The following is a 25,740-nucleotide window of genomic DNA, read 5'->3' as shown; positions in this document are numbered from 1 at the left end:
CTTAAGTTAAGATCCTTAATGAATAAGGCCCGTAGTTAATGAATTTACTTGGGACTAGTGAAGTAACTGAGAAATGTTATGGCCAATATTGATTAGACAAGAAATATGCATTAGTTCCTAGTGAAATCATTGGCTAGCTACTCAGGATGAATGGCTTCTGTCCTTTAAAATGATGACAGGTATACTTAAAGTATTAAAAGTGGATCTGGTAACTTTGGTCCAACTTCTATAAAAGTAGATGATATGATTTGTTTATACCTAATGTGTCATGTTTACCTACTCATTTAGAAACATACACTTTCAGAGTTATATAATGCGATCCAAAACATGGGGCATACCTTCAATTTATGTTGTTGATTACAAAAATTCTAACCATACACAATTTATACTCAATTTGATTTTTATCATTTCAGAAATAAAGCATTTAGTTGCAGTATTGACCCAGATATGCCTCAAAGACACTGTATTAAATAAGCAATTTTGATTAATGACAACTGCCAATGTAATAAAATATATATCATGGAGAGGTGACTTGGAAAAATCTGCAAATTAAACCAAATAATAATATTTATTGCATACTATCATTTGGTCTGCCAATTGTATTTCTAGAGTACCTGTCATGGAGGCAGCCATTTGTTGATTGAACCAATATTCACAACAATGGAACCTATGAATTCACTAGGAACCAATGTCTTTTGGATGTTGTTCATGCAGCGCCTCAGTTATGTTTCTGGTTCCACGTAAATTGATGGATCACATTCTGATGAACATTGCTTCCTCCCAGCAAATGGCTTCCTCCACTGGGACATGATTGAATGAAGTCCCATTTTAACACTATGTTTTACCTTGCAAAGCTGACATCTGTAATACAAGTCCTTAAAATTATAATGGTTAGGGTGAAAATCTACTAGAAAAATAGTAAAATGAACGTCTATTGTTTAGTCACCTCTTACATTGTTAATATGCCTCTAAAAGTAAGCTTTAATTTTAACAATTGTATAGTATCTCTTGTAATTCTCTTTGGTTGGTATTGTGTAATGTGATTTGATATCGGCTATAGCCATTTTTTTTACTTGAAGGCCCACTGATAGATATAATGATGTTCCCACATTTATTAAGACCATGAGCATAGGACATTACTTTATAAAAACACACGTGTGATGGATGGATGATCAACACAAAATACTTTATGTAGGGGAGGAGGTGAAGGTTGGAGACATTGAGGCTGCCTATCTGGTGGTAGCCTTCCTTAACCCATTTGCTATGATTGTTGACAACTGAAAACAGTGCCTTAATGAGAATCTACTGCTACTTCCCAATACTCTGTTCAATGGAATGTTGGTCCTGTATAGCAAATGTATATCAACTAATAGGCATTAGACTCTAATAATGAACACTGGAACATATCTTGATTGACCCTTCCAGATATTATACTAAGACTATAAGTTGCTTTTAGATGTAAAATCCCCAAACATTTGGTAACCAGGAGTAACTTATGCAATAGAACAAAACAGTGTAGCCAATAGAGCACATGTAGAAATGTGCTGTATGTGTTAAATAGCATACTGTGAACATTTTGGCATTCAAAATCAACTTCCGTGCATGTACCTGACAGGTGGAAAGTATATCCAACCAACCAGACATAGATGGCACAATGACTTCCTGCTACACATCTCTTGTGTCATGGAGTGATGTGATTATGCAGATTTCTTATCATTTGTTTATAAGTAGGGCTCATTTGGGCTATAGTGCTCTATGAATGTTCAGTTAACCATAGAAATAGTTTGAAAAAATCCTTCCCCTAAACCAACTTGAAAATACAGCTAAACCAAATGTTGCATTATTTGCTTTATACCAAAACAATGGCCAACACTAACCACACTAACTCCATCTTCACCCATCTGTCACAGATGACTGAACTATACATCTTTCTACTGAATCTTACTGTGACTGGAATAAATCTGTACGGACTGACACGGCTAATAGAGGAAAGTATTTTCCTGTACTAAGCCCCCTATACCTGCTTAGCACGGGCAATATGTAAATAACAGCAATACATCCCTATAGAACAATAATACACAATGTGCTTGCTTTACCATGTAATTCATTTGATTACAGTATTTCTCAGTTCTGGGAGTTCCCACTATAAGAAGAGCTCTACCAAATATTACTATTTTTAAGCAGTGTTACTGTTACATACACACAGCGGAGGCAGCCATATTAGAGGGATGATCCAATAGTCACTTAATTCACTAAGGGGTAGTCACAAAACTGAGGCATGAGGCACAAAGTAATGTTTCTCATTCCTAGTAAGTGGGATGCCGTCTTATGATCATTGGCTCGACCCCAGAATGGCTGCCTTGTTGTCTGTATGGATCAGTTACACTGTAATTTCTTACTTGAAATTATCTGATTTGATTGTTTGCACTCTCCCAACTACCTGTAATGTGGTCAACTAGAAAAGAAAATGGCTGTAGCCTTGTTATGAAGCAAGACCCTAACTAACTTGTGTTGCACTAAAATGTGTCTACTGTCTATATATGTTTTCTCTGTTCAAATTCAAATAAAGATATGAGCGCTGTAACTAACTGAGTGGGTGTCATTTAGGACGGGCATCGCTGCACTCTACATACACTGATAGCTCCTCACAGGCTACTGATTATAATGCTTTCCACAAGAATCCATTTACATTGCAGGTGAACGTAGTATATGAACCACAATGCCAGTAGCCTTATTTACCGGATGGTAACCTAATCAGGCTTCAAACACACAGCACCCATACATCTCCACACTGGGAATATTAAACCCCAGAGATATGATATGAATGATGCCGCTGAAAGCCTGATCCTTATACCGGATTACCTTCACGCACCATGTTGTTGTCACACAAGTACTGAGATACTGAATCAGTGCTGTCTGCAGACCGTATCAATGCTCATGTGGCAGACACTCAGCGCTTACACTGCTTACCATGTCTTCAGTCCCTAGTTTGTCTAAATTGTTTTGCATGAATTTAATATGCGTCAATGAAGCCTAACAATCTAAGAGGTAGATTTATCAAACCTTCTAAGAAGGAGAAGTGGAGGTGTTGCCCATAGTAACTAGACTGATTCTAGCTATTCTAGAAAATGACAGCTAGAATCTGATTGGTTGCTCTCAGCAACACCTCCACTTTTTAGAAGGTTTGATAAATCTACCCCTAAGATTTTGGCTGTTGATGTAATGTGAGAAGAGGCCCAAACGGAAAAGAGTTAAACAGTGATTCTGTAACCAGCGGCTTGAAAACCCTCACATTAAATGTTCAAAAGGGACAAAGCAGATTTCAACACACTGCAGACATTTACATGACACATTTATATTTATGGGCACATGTGGTAAAGCGGTTTTACTTTGGAGCTGAGCTAGATGCTTTACTGTGCCCAGCATCTTCCCGTCCTAAATGACAATCCATGAGCATTTTTTTACAGTTCTACGTGACTGTAATGCATTTTTACCAATGTCTGGAAACCTGAAATATGTCACTGAAACATGTTTTATTCTTACAGGACGCACATATTGTGAGTGTATTATGAATACATAAAGTGGAGCTCTTACAAGAATAAATGTCAGTTGAAGCTCATACTAGGGAAGTCTAGTAGCTCTCTGAATTTTCATTAAGATGTTACTAAAACACTTGGACAACACCAAACACATACTATACCATCATTCCTATCACAATAAAAACATTGGCTTTAATATATTAAGGGTCTCTAGTAGTATTTATCATCATCATCATCTATTTATATAGCGCCACTAATTCCGCAGTGCTGTACAGAGAACTCATTCACATCAGTCCCTGCCCCATTGGAGTTTACAATCTAAATCCCCTAACATGCACTCTAGTAGTATTTACCAATAATCTCCTTAGAAAAACATGGAAAACAATGGATTATTTAATCTCATCCTGCTTTACAATAGTGGGACTCTAACAGTAGATACAGATTACTGTTCCAACTACGTTTGAGTCAGAACATTTTTCTCATAACATTCCCAGATTTTAGAATGTCATCGATATATCTGCCATGTCTAAAATGGCATTTTCTCAGATACAAGTTGCCTCTATATAAAAAATATCTTATCCATTTAAGAAATTGGAAATAATGTGCAATTTTGACACATTAGGGTTAATGGTACATAATATACTTACATGATTATTCTGCCTCTGCATGGTTAGTTGCTGATAATTATTTGTTATGCAATGTTATAGGAGTAACTGGCATTTTAGCATGGTTTTAGTTTTATATTATAAAATATCTTCACAGTGGTATCAAATGAGTTGAATTCTTGAATTTGGATATATTTTGAAACCATTGTAACAAAAATATTTGTATTTGTGCAAGAATTTCAACAAAATGTTGGTTATGAAGCCAGGCCCTATATAAGTTTTAAATTATATGTATATAATATATTTTTTTCATTCTCTCCTCCAAAGAAAGTGGATGTTCTTTGCATGTAGAAATGTAGGCTGTTACTGTACTTTTCTAATTTTATTGTAAATGGGAAATCACTTGGTATTTTGCCAAAACATTGTGAGAGTCTATGTATAAAGAAGTTCACTTATAAGTTGGGTGATCTCCATGACCATCTAAGTTATGCTGCACTTTGAACATTGAATGTAACTGACTACACTAATATTGCATAAATTTTACAATTTTTTCGGTATAATTTCAATTATATTTTAAAGTCAATGGACACAATTTTAACAAGTTAACCCAATAAGGGTCACATGCTGCCAAGTCATAGTTGTGGCAGGCATGTACAGCACCCAGCTTTTGGTAAAAATCAAACAGTGGCTCTCTTACATACACGGCTGAGTCACCTGTCGACTTTTTTATATAATAAAACTTCCTGGTAATAGCACGAGAGAATTAAAAGACCGGTGGTTGTAGAAGCGTATTTACTTTGTATTGCAATGCGAAATTGATGATCCACTGTAATCCCACTTTTGAGAAAAAAAAAAAACCACATTATTGGAAGACACAACCAAAACTGACAGGTGCCGATAAATTTGCAGAACCTGTAGACACTTTATACGTAGACCACAGATACTAGTTTGATTAAGTCTTGTTTATTGAACACTGTAACTTTGTTATATTCTATTGAAGTTTTGGTTATGTCATAAACATTGTTGTTTTGTTAAGAGTGAAATGATTTCATAATATCACACAATAAAATTATATGGGAAATAACCAATGCTTTCATGTTATTATGATATCTTACTGTGCTTAACATGTATGATTATTATAGCCAAGATAACGTTACGCTGTTGGTGACAACATGGAATAAATATAAAAATAGAAAAAATAAAAACAGCGCAATATATGCAATATATAATATATTCATTCAAAGTTTGTGGATATGTAAGAAGCTATTCAGTCATGCCAAAACAATCTTCTATCTTGCCTATCACTGGTGCAGGGAAAAAATCACCACCTGAGACAGTTTATAATCTTGAATGATCAAATGGTCCTTTATTTAAAAAGTATAGATACATCCATCAAAGAGATGTCAGATGTAGTGACCCCATACAATGATCAGGGATGGAAGTACAACAGTCATTTTTTCTATGAGGCCTCTCCTCTGCTTGCCAGTAGAAAATCTTATGACATTCCATTTTGAAAAACAATCCCTCTAATTGTTGAAAGCTCAACACTGATCTAAAAAAAAGCATATTAAGTTTCATTACTGACCCTTTCCAATACAGTATTGACCAAAAATTGGATTTAGAAAAGACAAATATTTTTTCCTTAACGGACAATAACTGTTTTAAAAATTCCTGACCCTCCCCTTAGGGAAAGGATTGAGTGTGAGTATTCCAAGTAATATCCCCAACCACTGTAACCACGGATATGCCCTTATTCCACAAATAAAATAATACACTTAGTTAGTGCTTACCCCAATTGCCAGATCATGACCTCCTGCATTTAATTGTTAAGTGTAGCATTTAGGTACCTACAGAAACATTACAACCACAATTCCCTAATTAGTGTGTTTGATTATTTTCATAGCAGATTAATCTAAAGGCAGAATAGTAAATCCACGATATACTGTTTTAAGTCTTTTGCTTTGGCACAGGATCTCTTTACACATTATGATTTACCTCTTCCAGTCTCCTATAAACAGCCAAGTTGCCCTCTTTTAAGAAGGAGTAGCAGTAGTTTGTCATATTAAAGAGATGAAGTATCATTGGTATGCTGCCTTTTGAGTGAGGAGAGCTCAGGGAGGACAGAAACCTCCCGTGGAGCAGAGGGGCATGAATCCAGCTATGAGTCCATTTAAAATCTCAGGTATTTTTTGTTTCTACTTTCCTTTAAGTTTGGGGTGATTTTAAAAGTGAAACTTCTTCATGATTCCTAGAGCTTTACATACTTATGTGTTACTTGTCCTGTGAAATGTGTACCCCTCAATAAATATATCCCTAACTACAGTCCAAACCTAGGTATGAATTCTTTGAGTAACTTTTTGCTTACAGTGGTAGTTGTCTGCTTTGGCACATAGGTAGGCATCAAACCACCCTGAGTACACACCATCAATTACTAAACATATTCAAAGTTTCAGCATTTGCTGAGCTGAATATAAACAATTTGCAGTTCTACAAATGGACCCCAGGGTGGTAGTCTGTTGTGTCTCTTGAGATTTGCCAATATTGTAACTTTGACATATAGGACAAGTGTAGCAATATTGCTGTGCGTTGAATGTGAATCCATGTGAACACCAACCCATCCCTCCTTTGCTCACATGTGCCAATCCTTGATATAACGTATGCATGAGAGCAAGCTTCATGATCAAGACCTTTGGAGCCATCAGCCAACCCCCCTGGTTATTTTCAAATGTTGCCAGTGTGCAAGTCACAGCCAAAAGACCTCCATGTGACTCAGGGGCTTCAGTGTAGAAAGAGCTTCTAGAGTAACAGGGGGACAATTGTTGCTGTATGTCAAGAAAGTCTGTTACATGCAAAACTCCAGGAAAAGCTGCTCTTTTAGCACAATTGTTTGCCAATGCTCTTCCTTGTGAGGCATCATCAGTAAGAGAGGTGTGAGCTGCATATGGGATGATAACTATCTCAGAGGGTAACATAATAACATCTAGTAATTGACCTACATAAGGACCATTTTTTATATGCAGGGCTCCAAATGTAAAATAGCTTCATTGTTTCTAGAGCTGTCCATAATCATGGACAACAACAAAGGTATATCTAGAATCAGTGAAAGTATTTATTAACTTTTTTCAAGCACACATGGATGTGTAAGTACAGTCAGCTCTGCCACTTGTGTTGAGTCGACACAAGCTAGATAACCACTCTCAACTTATTCACGCTGGTGATACACAGCATAACCCGAGATAATGGCATTAGTGTAATTTCTTAGACATGATCCATAAACAGAAAATACTGTTAAGATTTTCTATATCTTTAATATTTATCTTTGGTGAAGGGAGGTGAGAGGTGAATTAAATACAATTGTGTTCTATGTGCAATGATCAATGAGACAGGGTTAAGCACTGAGCATTTAAACATATGAGATATGCGGTAAAGCAAAGAATAATAGTTTACACTTTTACATCTCAGTTTTGCCAACATGTTCAGACAAAGCATGAGATAGAGCAATAGTGAGCATAGATCCTCAAACAATATTAGCAGATGCTTCTACTAACATAGAAGCAATTACAGTTGTCATAGAATATTATGTGCTGTAATAAGTTATAGGACTGTGTGTATATGTTTCTGTGTCAAAACTTCTAATACAAACCTTTCCCTTTCAAGACAAAAAGTGTAAACGTCTGGTAATCCTAGATATAGAATACTGGAAAGTTCCCATTTAAGGGTGTAAACCAGTGGTTCCCAAACTGGGCCTAGGCTCCCTGGGGAGCTTTGGAGATTTCACAGGGGTGCCTCAGCCAGGGCCAGTGGTAAGGCGGGGGATTACTTGGTAATTATTTTGGCTTAGGGGTGCCTTGAAATTTTTTTGGAGACCCTTAGGGTGCCTTGAACTGAAATAGTTTGGAATCCACTGGTGTAAATATATGTTTTCTGCTATCTCCATTCAGGGAACAATAAATAGTGCAATCTAATTTGCACAGTAAAGAGTTTAATATAAGTTGTAGGACTGAGAAACGAAAAGTGTAGTAGATATAACACCAATATTATTCAGGACAGACTGAGTGGCAGGACCCACTGCTTTGAGTTTTTGAGGGAACATAATCATTATCCAATTAACATGCATCTCTAGCCAGCCCACAGAAATCGTTTTAAACAGTTGTCAAAGACCATTCTTAAAGTCTGTAACTGTAGTCTGAGGAGTCATTGGGTCTGTACTTCTAAGTGAGTGTAACAAGGTTTTCTCTCAATATCTAAAAAAAATAATCTGCTCTCTTTTTTCTTGTTTAGAAGATTTAGTTTAGACCAATGTTGGCTAACCTGTGACACTCCAGGTGTTGTGAAACTACAAGTCCCAGCATACCCTTCCAGCAATAAGCTGCTATATATTGGCATAGCATGCTGGGACTTGTAGTTTCACAAACACCTGGAGTGTCACAGGTTAGCCAACACTGGTTTAGACCAATTTGTGCAGTGCTGAATGATGAGACACGTCCTCTAGCCATTTCAACCACTAAATATAAGTTAGTGAAGGGTGTCCTCATTAGGAGGTCTTGTGCAGTCCATGCCTTGACGGTCAGAGCTGTTTTGGCGACACGAGGGGGACCTACACAATACTAGCAGATGGTATTAATGTTGTGGCTGATCAGTGTATATCTTGCTGGTTTGCCAGATTGTAGGTTGTAACTATTATTATTGTAACATATTCACAATCTAATTAAAATCCATCTCCTGTCAGCGCACAGTAACAGTTTTAAATTGGGTTTGGACATGTGTCAAAGACAATACTCAAAGTCTGCAACTGTAGTCTAAGAAGTCATTGGGTCTTCCAAAAATCTAATAAGGATTTCTCTTACATTCTTAAAATAATCTGCTACTGGCTTTTTTTTCTCGTTAACAAAATTTATCTTAGACCAACTTGTGCAGTGAGACTTGTTCTCCTGCCACTTCATCCTTTATGTGGAAGGAAAATTAAATATGGTTAAAAGATACCTTTTGACATTTTATAACATAAAACCTATCAAACTCGTGCAATTAGTATGTGTACAGCGAATAAACACTAAAATCTATTGTTAATACACAGTAATCTTTACATCAAATATACAATACTGTCAGTTTAAAATTACCCCCACAAAAATGCATGCCCTACATAAATGTTTAATATTCCTTGGATACATTGCAAATTATCTTTAATTAAAGGTACATTGAATGAAAAACTGATTGCCAATTTCTCCTTTTATATGTCAATCCTGCACTAACCCCTAAGTTTCTCTTAGGGATTTCTTTAAACTAGGACACATATCCTGCTGGTGTACCAGATTGTAGGTCTTAACTATTGCCTGTTCCACATCTTGTAATTCTGTCCTGCACACAGGGCTAGAGTATTTAAGAAACGTGATCGTATGTGAATTTTCTAACTCAAGGCAAGTGTCCCATAGCAGCCATAATTCATGGTCTATTATTAAGAAATGTAAAATAAAGGTATACAAAGAAGATTTGTGCATTTGAATTTGAGACACATATCCTGGTCATGCAAGAATGCTTGGTCTTCGACAACCTGAACAGATGGTGCGCACCCCATCACAGACCTGGTTAACCTCAAGCTTCTGAAATACAATTGATATCCCTTAAGGAATGTTTAACGCACCACAGTGTTTTACAAGGACAAGTCTGGTGACTGCCTTCACTCTCACAACATACAGGAACTCCTCAACTCGCACAATGTTCATTTATAAACTGTAGTACTACTTTTTATCCTGAAAACAAAATATAGTTATTCACAATATTTACTACAATGAAAAGTTATTGTAGAAGATAATGAAGAAAATTTAGTCATGGTTTAGTAACCACATCACAGGGAACAATTGGGTCATTTAGTACCTAGCAGTCAGATGCAATAATATCTGGCAACAGACCGGAGACAAAAAAGAAGTTACTATGGTAACACCTATAGAGAACATTTCTCTTATCTAGTGGCAAGCTTGAGTTTGACTCAATGACAGTTGACAGTTTGACTCAATGACAATTGACTCAGTCCAATGTACTATTTCTCCTCAATGCCAGCTGTTTTACATCCCACTTCTAACACCATGAAAAAGATCCCCACCTGTGACAATTAAGTTATGTTAAATGTTCTGAAATCTCTTTATTAAAAGCAAAGTATAGATGAATTCATCATAGAGCGTATTACATATTAAACACATGCTTGTTTAGATAGATCTACCCCAATTTTACCATATCAAAGGTTTATATACCCTTACAAAATTATTGACATACATTTTCTTTAGTCTAAATTGAAAAAAGATGACATGTGCAGTACATAATAATATTAGCCAGAACAACAAATACAAATAACCATCATTAGAGAAAACAAAACCTGTTTGGCATTTACTTCTTACACAAAACTGATGCTTGAAACATCAACATAGATAACACACATCTGTTTCTCTTGTATGTGTTACATTTCTATTTATTAACTCTTTTCTAAAGAATATGGCCATGTTATTAATTATCACACTAGAGTAAAGTCTATCAAAAGCATGTCCTCACAGGCTATTTGCCTGCACCAATTGGCAGAGAGTGTACCTGGGTTTACCCAGCAAAGACTTTCATACCAAGTCAGCACTTACCAGGCTACCTTTAGCCTATCACTCACCTCCAGTACTGGGAACATATTTTCACACCAAGGTAAATATGTGAATAGAGAGTGCTTCACTTTATTAACATAATATCAGCAACAGAACTATAGCACTATGAAGAAAGGGTTACATCAATCACACTATAATAGCTGTAACATAACACACAGGGAACACAATTACTGTACAATACCAGTCTCATTATAGCCAATCTTCTGCATCCTCTTATGGCACACAATTTCACAAGGATGAAGGAAGAAGATCACTGGTCCTAGAAGTCCTTTTCTGTACCCTCCATTTCTTGGTCATTCAAGCAGGAACCGTAACCTGTTGTGAGTCCTGACATCCATCTTCCCTGATATTATTGCTGAATCTCTGAGTGTACATTTTTATCCTGGCTCTGGATCCCACACTTTTGGCTATTGGGTACAGGGAGGAAGATAACTCTGCTGGCTACCCAACTGGCAGCCTTTATCCCCTGGGGACTGGGCAGGTACTACCTATTGTATATTTCACACCCTGACGGGCGTTAGGTCCACAAATTCTGGAGATAACAGGCTTGCACAATGTTCCTCAACAAAGGGAGCCTAATCACTGATAATTGAGAATTAGAATTAACCCCTTCCAGTCTTTTTGTGAGAACCAGAGCTTCGGAATTAATAGCACTTCCTGTGTTAGCACAGTTCAGCTACCAGCAGATGCAAGAGCTGGAGCTTAGCGCAACTATGGAAAAGACAGCACTTGGATAAACTAATGTATTGGAACCCTTGACTGCACTAATCAAAAGCCTAAAGCCTTGTTTGTCTAATTAAAGCATTAGCTGTTTAATGATGACATTGCTCAGATGAAAATTCAAAGAAACACATAGTCAAGGACTACCACGACACTGTATGTTTTAAAGGATTATTGTAATATAAAATTAGCAAAACTACTATTTGAAAGACTTAATTGCATTAACTAGTATACTATTGTATGCACTTTACAGGATAAATTCACACTAGACTGAAAATTCAGTTTTGAATGGAGTTTAAAAAGTTATAGTACTACATTTTATTTATTTATTATGCATTAACTGTACTGATGTCCAGCCACTGCCTGTGCATCTAAGAGGTGCAAACAGCACTCCAATAAAAACAGTGGTTAATGTTACCTCTAAACTCAAATAACACCTTTAACAAATACAAAATATATTCCCTGTACTGCATGAATTTTAGAGCATCTGAATGTAAATTTACCATTTTAAATGTGTGGACACATTCTCTCCCGGTAGCAAATTTTTAACTTTAAATGATAATATGTTTTATAAGCGCCTGTTAAATTGCATTGGCCCGTAAACTGTATTTTCTTTTCAGGAATACGTTTGACCCAAATTACCATTCCTGTAAATGCCATATGTATATTCTCAGGTGCCAGCTATTTCAAGCTTCAGTGAAATTGTTTCTGAGTAACCATCAAAGAAAGCCAGGCAAGGATTAATGTCTTTAGGATTTGTTCCGTTGTAATGCATTTTAAAATAACCATTTAAATTATATGTCAAATTCCTGGGTATTTTCAAAATAAGTGTGTTTTCTAGTTAGTGACAAGGGATCTACAATATGAAAATGAGTAAGACACTTCTCCTTTCCACCTCTGCAAACGTAAGATCACACCCTATGGGCATTTATCTTTAGAGAAACGCATTTAAAAATCTATATTCACCTTTAAAGACAGCATCAGTGTGGTATTCTCCATTCTGTTACTTTTAATATCAATTAAATTGACATTTTTAATGTATTGTATCTCCACAATTATATCATGAAGATTACTTTAATTTGATTGTACTTTTTCCTAGAAATTAAATATGTAATCACTGGTGCTAATGAGATAACATAACATATTTGGAAACTTTTTTTTTTTTAAATGAAAAATAAATAAAATAGAACTCCTTTGTTGGCGCACAACAAATAATAATAACTATAACCTAATTAGTAGTCAATGCAATGGTTTAATCAGCTATGTATAGGAGGCTGTAATCCTCCATGAATAAATCAAACAATTAAAAAAAAGGGGGGGTGCAGCGTTAAAAAAATCAAAAGAAGCACTAATACAAAATAATATAATATAAAAATATATGTTCTAGTCTCGCCCACTATTTCTTAAGCGACCAAAGGAAGAGCTCTCTGTGTACTCCATTGACTTCTCTCCTAGGGAGGCTCCCGGAGATGCCCCTCCCCCACACTCTCCCCGCTTCAGCCTTTAGGTTGTAGTTACCCCTGTCTTTGTCTTCTTTGGTTTTATGTGGATTTGTTTCTGATACCTGATGTGTTTACCTGCAATTTGAATTGTGATTGTTTGTGTATATTTTTAGCTTTGGAGACTTTAATAAAAATCTTTTTGAGTTAAAAAAAAATAAAAAAATAAATGTTATCAAAGTCTCTCACAAATCACCAATATGACTGGAAATGTGTTTAATATAATCACATAGTGCATAAAATAACAATAAAATAACACATAAAATAATAGTTGCCTACTATTCCGGAATGTCCGGGAGACTCACAAATTTTTTGGAGAGCAGGGCAACCTCCCACATTCTGCCCTTTCCGTTGTGAGGTGAGGGCGGGGCTAATTGCGTCTCCCTGCTGTAATAGGACAAAATTGGCATGGTGGAGCAGAGGGGCGGAACTTATATATGCATTTTGCATGACCACGCCCCCAGGACTCAGCATGGAGATCTCCCCTCCCAGATGGGAGATCTCCAAAGTAGGCAAATATGTCCAAAATACATATCAAATATCAAACCCAGAGGTGTAGCTCCAAGATGGCCGGGTGCCAAGAAAAAAAGTGAAACTATATCATGTGTAAACTAGCCCTTACTGTACAATACATAGTCATATTACATTTTATAACGATGTAAACAAGTCGCCTTGAAGTTCAGATTAATTGTTAATCGAACAGAACCACAAGATCACTTCTTATCTAAATACTTTAAGTGTCATCTGCACACACAGCCAAGGCATCCACTTTATAGGCTGAATCAGTATGCAGTGTGCCGATTTGTAAAGAACCAGTGCTACCACTTAAGTTTTCCCTGACTGGTAATGAAGCCTGACTTATATTCATAGGGTACTGGTTTCTAGTGAATTTATGGGCTACCTTCTCATGAATGTTAGTGCCGCCCACAAAATGACTGCCTCCGCTGTGTGCAGATGACAGGTCCACTTTAAATGTCAATAATATATTTTATTGGTCATGTGCCTTCCTTCTGGGTAGTAGACACATAAGGTCTTTCCACAGGGACACTACATTTATCTCTATATACTTAAAACGTGTAAGTTCCTCCACCCTTCTGGGGTATAATGGGAAATCCCTCAAGGTTCAGTTGTTGTACTGCTAACATCAACATGCAACTTTAAGAAGACAACTGATTTCATTTAGTCAGTGAAGAGCATATACCTGTGTTTAATTTATAAGTGTCTGCACAATTGACTTGCCTCCTTTATACAGAAATACTGACGTATTGCAAGCAGTGTAAAATGATCCCCACATTTCAAATAGGAACATTTATTTATCATTATCATTAGCCTTGGTTGCTTTTTCTATTTCTTTCTTTGAATACAGATAAGATATATTAACATAATCGCATAATAGGTATGTCATAGAAATACATTCATTGTCATGTTAAAAAAAAATAATAATAATTTCGACGATGAATAAAAAATTATTCTTCCATCATTTGTGCTATTAACATTAAGGAATAAGAAAAAATAAGAAAACAGTACACAAGGAGGAACATCACAGATCTGTACAGGTTCAAACCACTCTGTATCCTTCATTATACATTATATCACTGGGAATCTTTTCATTTCTATACTGAAAGTAGATCTTCGCTTTTATTGTCACAAATCTGACATCCGGCTATTTCTGAACCCTATAATTTTCCCATCAAACCATTTGAAAATGAAGCCGAATATGTTTCCAGAAAGAAATGATTGGTAACTGTGTGGTCTGTCTTTGTGAGGCCTATTTTTTTTTACTCTTTAGATATTTGATTTTTATTCATTGCATCTCTGTGTATCTATTTTTATTGCTTTTTTTCAGGTTTTTTTTTTATCTATATTTGTTTATTGTGTTTCCAATGTACTTACATCCACATCCACAGAACCAGGTCATAAGCACAATAACACTTTGTAAACATATGGTTTTATAGTCAAAAACAGATTCACTATTTGCCTCCATATAATACAGCAGATATAATCTTCCTTCTCAAGTACGAATAAAAGTAAAAAAAAACCAACAAAAAATCCCATAATTTATGCATGGGCAGTGATGAAAGTTTCCAGCAGCTTCTGAAGGGAAACCGCAATCAGCCAATTAGAAACTGAGTTTGTTAGCGCTTGTGACCGCCATAATCATCAGGGGCTGGTGAAAATAATACGGCTATAAAAAACGTATCTGCCTTTGCGTTCAGGTCTGCATCGGCTTCCAATTCCACGAATACGTCTTTACTGTACTCGCTCCTTCCTTCCCCCAATATCCCATTGTGTTTTCTTTAGTTTACTAGTTATTAGGCGAGCATCCGCATATCCAGGAAAACATACAGAGCCTGAGTCATTAAGGAAAGTAAGGCAAGAGAAGGAGTAAATATTCTCCGGGACAAACCATGTTACAATGCAAGGGGTGCAAATTAGTTTGTTATTTTGCACATAAGTTAAATACTGGCTGTTTTTTCATCTAACACACAAATGCTTGATGGCTTTATTTTTACACTGAAATCTACAATTTATCTAGGACCTGTTCCCACTTTTTAAATTTACCTCCCCCTTCAATGCGACATGGTTTTGCACAGGTGCAAAGCTACTCCTTTTATATGCTTTGATCTCCTTAATCACTCTGGTCCACTGAGAATGTAGCTTTTATAGAGGAGTTACCCAGGGCCGGTGCTAGGGTCCACAGCGCCCTAGGCATTTTTAAAAAAGCGGCGCCCCCCCCCGCATAAATCGCCTCTCACTGACACTAGTAAGTGGAGGGGAGGAGACGGAGCAGAGAGGCGGCGGTGGTGACAAAATAGCCTCTTCCCCCCCCCCCTCCCCGTCCATCTGAATGCTGTGCGGCGGCCGTGACAGTTATGGTCAGCGGTCGCCGCACAGTTTTAAAGTATTTTAGAATACTGTGGCGCCCTCCAGGCGCCCTCCAGAGCCCGGCGCCCTAGGCAAGTACATAACTTCATAAACCCACCAGTATTCTCAGTATCTTCATTACACAATGGTAAATTGGCAAAATTATGGTCAAATTGAATAACAGGGTAAATATGCAGCTCTCATAGCAACCAACCAGTCAGTTTTCATTTCCTAAACTGAATTAAGAAACTGACACCTAGGGAAAATCCAATTAGCCACGAAGCGTGATGCGGGCATTCCGGACACACTTTGTGGCGGAGATTTTAACAAAATCCTCCACTCATTTTTTGCGTTCTATAAAGGTGCGAGGAAAACCGAGCGGAGATTTTTACCGTAGTAACGTTAAAAGTGTGCAGGCGTTCTGAAGAACATGGCGGGTGATTGACTTCCCCCCTATAACGTGATTGGTTGCTATGGACACAGTTGACTTATGTGCTCTGCATTGTTATTAATCAAGGCCCAGCACCTTAAATAATGAAAAATGAATCTCCACATCTTAAAGTGAAGCAATTACTTTTTAATTAACTGAAGCGGATGAAGCTTAAAGTGACTTGGCAATGTCATGGACCCCCAGGGGCCAACATCTCCTCTGCACAAAGGTAATGTGTTCATGTAAAGAAAATTATATTGACTTTCTGAACCACGGTGAAAAGCAACATTATAGATCAAATGCATCACAAACACAAATTGTTTTGGGAAAAAGGCAACATATATGATATCTAAGTAGGGAACAGTTATTGTTTATATTATAATTTTGGAATAATTGTCATTTACATAAATAAGGCACACACACACACACACACACACACACACACACATACACACACACACACACACTCACACACACACACTCACACACACACACACACCACACACACACACACTCACACACACACACTCACACACACACACACACCACACACACACACACACACACACACACACACACACACACACACACACTCACACACACACACACACACACACACACAGGTAAACATTTCAGTTGACTGCTATTGCTACTAGAGGTTTTTGAAACATACTGTATCGTGTGAAGGAATATTCCTATTTTAACACGTAGCTGTTGAATGATCCACTGATTTTGTTACTATTATCACGATTATCCTTTATGCTAAAATTGTGATTGATTGCCCATTTATTTTATATTAAACGGTAAAAAACAAAATGCAAATAGTAAATATAAAAGTAAATAGCTACTGCAGAATCCTAACCTTGCAGACATATATTTTGGAGACTGTGCACAGACTCATTATCTTTCAAACTAAAAAGAAAATTAATGAGCTGATATCAAAGAAAAAAGCAGTAATTGGTGCCCTGGAGCTTTCCCACAATAACACATGTAATTCACCTAATTTAATAAGCTATGATTATAAAATACATCAACAAAAATTGATTTTCATATATTTAGGTTCAGACTTCAATCCAGTCATTTCGTGAAGAATTAACAATAACTGTTCTCTGTTATATATTCAGTGTATGCATGTGCTTTAAACTGAATTGATATCGGTGACTTTTGATCCAGAAAAAGGCAATGTTTATGAAACAAGGGTCATGTAGCAGCTAATTAGATGCTTTCATTTAAACCACACAAGAGAAATGACACTTAGTATCTTACTGGTTGCTTTGGATTACAGGACATTTTCGCTCTGCAGTTTCTATACAGAGCATGGCTCTCAGTATGTTCTACTTGGAGTTGGATGGATGTATTATAGCTCAGTGAAGGACGCTATACACCACATTATATTCAACAATTTTCTGATTATGAACCCAGCCTTGCAGATACAGCCATATATACTGGGGGCAGGTGGTGAGTGCTAGTGGGTTTGGAGCAGGTGGAGAGTAGCAATGAGTGGGGAGCAGGTGGAGAGTGCCAGTGAATGAGGAGCAGGTGGAGAGTACCAGTGATTGGGGAGCAGGTGGAGAGTACCAGTGATTGAGGAGCAGGTGGAGTGTACCAGTGATTGGGGAGCAGGTGGAGAGTACCAGTGATTGAAGAGCAGGTGGAGAGTACCAGTAAGTGGGGAGCAGGTGGAGAGTACCAGTGAGTGGGGAGCAGGTGGAGAGTACCAGTGATTGGGGTGCAGGTGGAGAGTACCAGTGATTGGGGTGCAGGTGGAGAGTACCAGTGATTGGGGTGCAGGTGGAGAGTACCAGTGATTGGGGAGCAGGTGGAGAGTACCAGTGATTGAAGAGCAGGTGGAGAGTACCAGTGATTGGGGAGCAGGTGGAGAGTACCAGTGAGTGGGGAGCAGGTGGAGAGTGCCAGTGAATGAGGACCAGGTGGAGTGTACCAGTGAGTGGGGTGCAGGTGGACAGTACCAGTGAGTGGAGTGCAGGTGGAGAGTGCCAGTGAATGAGTAGCAGGTGGAGAGTACCAGTGATTGGGGAGCAGGTGGAGAGTATCAGTGATTGGAGAGCAGGTGGAGAGTACCAGTGAGTGGGGTGCAGGTGAAGAGTGTCAGTGAGTGGGGTGCAGGTGGGAGGTGTCAGTGAGTGAGGGCCTTGTGAGAAATGCCAGTGAGTGTTGGGCTTGGGAGAAATGCCAGTGAGTGGGGGCCTTTTGGGTAGTGCTAGTGAGTGGAGGCCTTGTGGGACATGCCAGTGAGTGGGGTACTTGTGGGAAGTGACAGTGAGTGGGGAGCAGTGGAGATTACCAGTGAGTGGGGGTCTTGTGGGAAGTGCCAGTAAGTGGGGTCCTTGTGGGAAACAGCAGTGAGTGAGGGCCTTGTGAAGAGTGCCAGTGATTGAGTGCATGTGGGGTAATTTTAGAGCAAGTGGAAGGTCTGAGTGGCATGTGGTGGAATTTTGGAGCATGTGAGGTGCATATGAGATAATTTTAGGGATGAGAGATTGGCGATGCATAGGAAAATTTGGGGCTGTTTTTACATTCTTAAAATTAATGTGCAGTCCTTTAGAAAGTTTGAGGGCCACACTTTCGACCCTTTAAGTATATCAGGTTACTCATCACTGGTGTAGGCAGATTAATGAAAGCTGAAATCTGATTGGTTGCTTTGGGTTACACCACATCAGTGCCCTTTGCCTCATCAAAAAGACGCACTACATAAACAATCTTCTTTTACCATTCTATTCATAAATTTACAAAAATGCCAGTGATAAAGTCCGCTAGAACCACATGGCCTACAATTTCTACAATTTCTACAATGTCCCCTGTCAGAGGGATTATTTTCTATATAAAGTCTATAATTTAATACATACAAAAGTGATTACAGTATTTGCAGAGAAAAACCCCATATCATGCAAAAAAACAACTTTTTCCAAAACCAAATAAACTCAGCACAATATCCCGCTATCTGTTTCCTCTTACCGGGTGCAAGAAGCACAGTAATAATGTGTATTTCTGCCATTTCTAGGGCTCCCAGCACAGTGGCTCCTCTACCTCATTAGCATCCACCAAAGTCTGCAGTTCCATGGATGAAAACGACATCTTAGCTGAAGGTAAAGTGAGAAATAATGACAACCTCCACAAAACATATCATTTCAAGCCTGCAGTCTCATTCAGCAGCATGTTCTTATGTACAATCAGTGGTGGAAGTGGGGATTTAGAAGGGCTGCGATGGAGGAATGACCGGGGGATTTTGATAGTGTGCAATAAATTTTAGATGTTTTTTAACACTGTGTAGTAAAATATAAAACATATTAAAGGATGTAAAGCTATGTTCCCTGGATCCCCCAGCACTCCTGTGTCCATTTACCTATCCTTGTGTTACCTCACCTTTCCTTAATGTCTTCCATATTCCTATATATCTCTCAATTCTATACTTGACATTTATGCCACTAACCCATAACTATATTTTTTTATTTTGTGGAATGATCACACCGCTGAGCTGTTACAGCTGATGCACGCCACACCTCTGTTTTTCCACTAGCAGATATTCTCTAACTATTCCACAAGAAAATGGTTGCCACTCTCATAAATGAGGACAGATATTGTTATACATGAACTAAACTTTATTTCCCTCTAGTGCTTCTGCTACTTAACCAACCTCTCAGATTGTCCTGCACGAAGAATTTAACAAATAAATTCAGTGACACATTTATCCAACAGGAAACATTTCTGTACAACAAGAAAATGCCCATCGCACTCCTGCACAGAGATCATTACTTACAGGTGCGCTAGTAAAATAAAAATGACCACTGCTCTCCTACACTGGACAGAGGAGGGAGCAGTGTCTCTTAATATCATGGTCACATGCTCTGCAAACTTATAGAGCATGTGACCAGTTTCAGAGGAGGTGGGAAGAAGAAGCGCTTGTATATCATCCCAGCCCATTTGGTGCACAATATAATCACATTAATGCATAATGTATGTACAAACGGCTTAGTCATCCTGCTGCCTGTGGTGGCATTTGAAATGCTATACACTTACACAGATCAACATAAAATGTGTAGTGTGTTTATTACAGTGTACATTATAAGACACAGTGTCATTTATAATATTACTAAAAGGGTTTTCCGCTGTAACCCATACTTACCTACTTTCGTTTCGCAAAGCGCTTTCCGGGAGAGGGGTGTGACTGGAGGGCGGGAAGGGGGCGGGGCACGGCCGAACACATAATTCAACACCCCCCCCCCGTGACGGAAATTACGTTTTGACGCGGGGGCCTCAATGATGCGATTCACTGCAAATCGCGTCATTTAGTGGAGGCAGTAGCGGGATGCGGGAGTTTTGCCAGCTCTCCCGGGAGTCCATGAGACTAATCCGCATTTCGGGAGTCTCCTGGACATTCCGGGAGAGTTGGCATGTATGCTTTAACCCTGTACTCAAGCCCCTTCCAATACTTTGGTGGGGGTCCCTTCTATGGGAATGCCCTCATTTGCTGTGTTTAGCAGGGTCTTGGCATAAACCTAGAGCCAGTTTCTTTGTCGATCACCTTTGCCACTGATCAGGTTTCTCTGAAGCAGGAGAGATCCAACAATAATCTGTAATTTCTCTATAAGAAGCCAACAGCACGGAAAATGATTGACAGAAGTGTCAGCTATCTGTAAGTTGTACTTACCAAGTGTTTACTCTGTCCCTCTGTGAGATCCCGGACAGGAGGTGAAAAGCGAGGATGGAAGAAGATGGGTGGGGGGTGTCATATAATTTTGCAGCGTGGGCAGAGCCAAAATGACACGATTTACTGTGAATTGCGTCATGGAGGATCCCATCCTGCCCACTTCACTAGTAGGCAGGATGCGGGAGAATGGCCTATTCTCCCAGGAGTCCAGGAGACCTATGCTGCAAGTGCCATGACCCTGCTGATCACAGCAAACAATGGTAATAATATGTAGTACCAAAGTAGCACAAAAGTACTATTATTTAGTACAGGGTTTATTTATAGTGAAACTCCCTTTAACAGTCTCAGTCACATCATAGACTCATCCCTGATTGCACATACTGAAGAGGAGTTTCAGTAATAGAGCCACCAGAATAGCCAAGCAATTGGGTTACCATATACACCTCTCTGCACAGTATTACTACTCACTCTCTGCCACCTTACAGTCCCAATATGAAGTCACAGCAATCAGCCAAGATCCTACAAAACCACGCCATAAAATCCTGGGAGATAGGGTTGTCGTGTGTAACATGGAACTGATCGTGTGTAACCACACTATGTACAGACATCATAAAGGCCCCGTATCTGACAACAACCAGGGGCAGAAGACAGCATCTCTGAGCCCCATAGGGAAATTTGCAGGTCCTGAGACTCCCACTCTGATTTTCTGCTTGGGGCTTACACCATGAAGAGGCCAAAGCAGAACTCCACTGCCCATGTCCCAACCACCATGAGCACCCGGGGCCTCTGGACGGTGGAACAGTATTGCCAGTGCCCCCCCCCCCCCTCACTTCTGCACCTCATAGCGGTGACAGTCTCTACATTGGCTGTAGTTCCACCACTACAACAGGACAACAGCTGCTAGGTTTGGTATCATTGTATGATCACATTGAACTAAGCAGTCTGACTAACAATTTGGAGAAATAGTGTTAGTGTGTAGAGAGTATATCAAAATGATACTTTAACCTTAGGTATAGAGAAACTGCAGAGTGTATAAATACTACTGCACTGCTCCAGCTGTTCATGAATGTAACAAAATATCTTTCACATAGCAAAGAACATTTCTAGAGCTCCAGGTTCTTCAGAGTACTAGAGTTTTGAGTGCAGCACAATCATTAGGGATGTGAGTTGTGTAAATGCACTAGTTGCACAATACACATGTTTGATCATTTTTCCTTTTGGAATCAAAGGAGACGAAGCACATTCTCTGATACTTACTCTATATCTAGGGCAATTGTTGCCACCTAGTGGTCAGACTGTACACTAATCTGGCTCATTCAATCCTAAATCAATGGAGATAATTTAGAAAGAGTAAAACAGGCAAGACAGAGCACAAACCTCTTTGTGCAGAGATAATTAAAATTAGATAAAGGGGAGCAGAGAGCTAACTTTTAGGATTGTTTTTTGCAATGCAGAAAAGTGCACAATCCTTTAACACTGGTGGAGATTGGATCTCGTTCTATACGTTCATGAGATGTTGTTTCCACCTTCCAGTTGCAAATATGAAAAACAACCATATGTAAAAAATTGAGTCCTAACATCCCCTTACTCTTATGATTAATTAAATCCATAATGACCCTAAATCAAGCAGTAAGAGAAATTATAAGAATTTTATTAAAGTAAAAAGGAAGTGGCTCTAAAGTGATCAGAGGATGGACTTTGATATGACATTTAGGGCTAGATTTACTAAGCTGCGGGTTTGAAAAAGTGGGGATGTTGCCTATAGCAACCAATCAGATTCTAGCTGTCATTTTGTAGAATGCATTAAATAAATGAAAGCTAGAACCTGATTGGTTGCTATAGGCAACATCCCCACTTTTTCAAACCCGCAGCTTAGTAAATCTAGCCCTTAGACCTTTGCCCGGTGCCTCTCTTCACATGTACAGATCTCTGCAGGCCTAGGCACACTTCTACAGTATGGAGATGTCTTCTGGGAGTGGACCGAGCGGTGTGCCTTGAAGTGGGCTGGGTAGACCATTTCTGTGTATTAGTGCACATAGAAAACTCATAGCAGTGCTTATCCACGGTGTTTCATAAATATAATCCACTGGGTCTCAAGCATTTCTCATAGACAAGCCTCTCCTGTATTAGATACCATGGATTCCCTAAAGGGAGCATACAAATACCATCTCTTATGGCAGACACTCTAATCATCAAATTAAATTTGCATATATAATCTAGTTATGTTTTATAGCCCCCTGTGTATGCCTTATACCTTTCTATATTCAGCTATTTGTGCCTCCAGTTTCCTTTCCCTTTTAGCCTCTCTCTGTGTAACTAAGGTAAGTATGCCCCTACAACCCGATGTATCCATCTCTTGCTCTCCTGGAGCGCTGTATCTCCACAACAACTGGAATTGTCTGGTACTTGTTGTCAGTGGCACCTTATCACTGACCCAGTGGTATTTATAGAACAGTAGAAAACTGCTTTATAACTCACAGGACTGCTGTATGTTTGTGACACGTTTGGATATGTATTCAGTATTCACATTGACGTTACAGATATCTTGGATGAAGGGTTCCAGGTACCAGTGTCTATAGCAGAAAGATACAAAGTTGGAAGGACCATAGGAGATGGAAATTTCGCCATTGTTAAAGAGTGTATAGAAAGGTAAGTGTTATTATTATTAATTTTTATTTATAAGGCGCCACAAGGTGTCCGTATCGCCATACAGGGACAGACAAATTACAATACAATGGGAGACAGCACAGTACAGTAAACAGTAAGCACAGTAATTTAGTAAGCTCAATGCACAGCTAGAGAGGGCGGGGAAGGGGGAGGGAGGATCCGCAAACGACGGTGTTTGTTATGTGTGGGTAATACCATTAAGTGTTATCACCTCTCTCTATAAAGGTCACTGGCACAGCATTGTATAAATCTCAGTTCTCCTTAAGTCATAATAACATAACACCATGGCCCTGAATCATCAAGGAGAGCAAGGCAAAAATGAGTAAATTTCATCCTGAACAAACCATGTTACAATACAAGGGGTGCAAATTAGTTCTATTATTTAAGGAAATACTGGCTGTTTTTTCATGTAGCACACACATATTATATATCTTTATTTTTACACTGAAATTTAAAGTTGATCTAGGACACGCCCTACCCCACCTATAAATCTGTCCCCACTTTTTAAATTTACCTCCCCTCCAATGCAACTTGGTTTTGCCCAGGTGCAAAGTTACTCCTTTTTTTTCGCTTTACTCTCCTTAATGACTCAGGCCTCATATGAAGTTATATATTTTATATTAAATGAATGATAAAATGTGCACTATATTGCAACTGTGGTTTATAGTGCCTTATTATCATATACACATATATACTGAATGATATATGACATTGCTCCCGCAAAAAGCAGCAGTTATTTACTTTTGTTTTTCTGGATGATGGGTTTCTGGTCAATAGATCTGATGCTGTATTGAGAAAGATAATCATAAATGAACAAAAAAAAAAAACTACCTGTCTTGGAGGGGTGGACACATGACTGTATTCTGAACATCGTACTTAAAGGAGGATAATATAAACATTAGGTATTACTCCTTAGCGAGATCTCAATGCAATAAAACTATAATCTAGTGCTAGCCCAGCCCTGTCACTCTGTAATATTACTCAGCCAGGTTTTCTAACCTTTGAAATAATCTCACATATCTATAAATGTTTGCAAAGTACCATGTTAGATCTATCCGTGATAATTTTTTATCTGTGTAAATGTTTGCCAGTTTACCCTTATGTCTTTAAAGCTATGCCATTATATATATTTACCACATACTCTGTTATACCTGTACTCTGGTACGTATAAATGTTCCATGATTGTGCTTTGAGTATATGATATGCCTTACTAATAGAGTAAACTATTTTAGTCACCAAGGTTCTCAACTACCAAAATGCAATGTCACCTCGTATGAATGTAACTTGACAGTATTAGGTCACCTTCAAATGTAAGTTTGATTCATACTTACCTACTGTCTGTGAATGTCCGGGAGACTCCTGAATTTTGGGTAGTTCTCCTGAAATCTGTAGTTAAGAGGGCAGGACGGGGGCTTCCATAACACGTATTCCTGAGAATTGCTGGATTTTGGGTGTAATGATGCATCAGGGCATGATATGCAGCAAAACGTCCAAATTCCCCAATCCCTACCCACCACTGGAGGGTCGTGCGCTAAATCTGGTTTGCTTAGAGTGGTCTGCTAGGCTCCCACACAACATCAGCCAGGGGCAGGCTGGGCTAGGGGGCAGGGGGGCATTTGCCCCCCCGGTCTGGGTCATAGAGGGTTGCATTGGGTTGGGTCACAGGGCCACCTACATTTTTTTTCCTTAAAATGTCCCTAATAGGCTGCTGAGCTGAGTCTTGCTCCCCTCCCGCCCCAGCTAAAATTTGCCAGTCGTCCTGACATCAGCAGATACAGTATTATGAGGTAGTAGGTCATGAGGGGTTTTGTGAGGTACAGGGGACATGAGTACTACTATATTATGTATAGGCCACAAGTAGGATATAGTAGCATTTTCAGATTGACAGCCCCTTTAAATGTAACACTCTGAAGTACCCTTTAAATCTGCCCTACATATGTTAAGAGACACTGCTGTAGATTTAACTGTTCTATAAATCAGTAATATGTTGTGAGCTTATTATTATTATTATCAGTTCCAGAATGACTATCTGACCTCAGATAACTGTACAGTTATTTACACTGTGTAGTGTGAGTAAATCCCTGTTATACCTGCTACTCAGCTGGAAG

The 25,740-nt window shown here is 38.7% G+C and overlaps 1 protein-coding gene across 5 annotated transcripts in view; it reads left to right on the top strand.

Annotated features, from left to right (window-relative positions):
* Positions 1-25,740, top strand: part of DCLK1 (doublecortin like kinase 1) — a 311,215-nt gene that overhangs the window by 210,549 nt on the left and 74,926 nt on the right. For 4 of the 5 annotated variants that reach the window (XM_075198997.1, XM_075198999.1, XM_075198998.1 and 1 more), the window contains 2 exons: positions 19,319-19,403; positions 23,506-23,614. In XM_075198997.1, coding sequence (XP_075055098.1) covers positions 19,319-19,403; positions 23,506-23,614 — 194 coding nt within the window. Of the gene's footprint in view, positions 1-3,545; positions 5,362-19,318; positions 19,404-23,505; positions 23,615-25,740 lie in introns of those variants that run through there. The other variant, XM_075199001.1, reaches the window with a different exon arrangement.

The sequence above is a fragment of the Mixophyes fleayi genome, chromosome 2 (assembly GCF_038048845.1).
Source record: "Mixophyes fleayi isolate aMixFle1 chromosome 2, aMixFle1.hap1, whole genome shotgun sequence".
NCBI classification, from domain to species: Eukaryota; Metazoa; Chordata; class Amphibia; order Anura; family Limnodynastidae; genus Mixophyes; species Mixophyes fleayi.
Note: the sequence above shows the minus strand (reverse complement) of the source record. Positions and strands in the feature narration are given on the sequence as shown.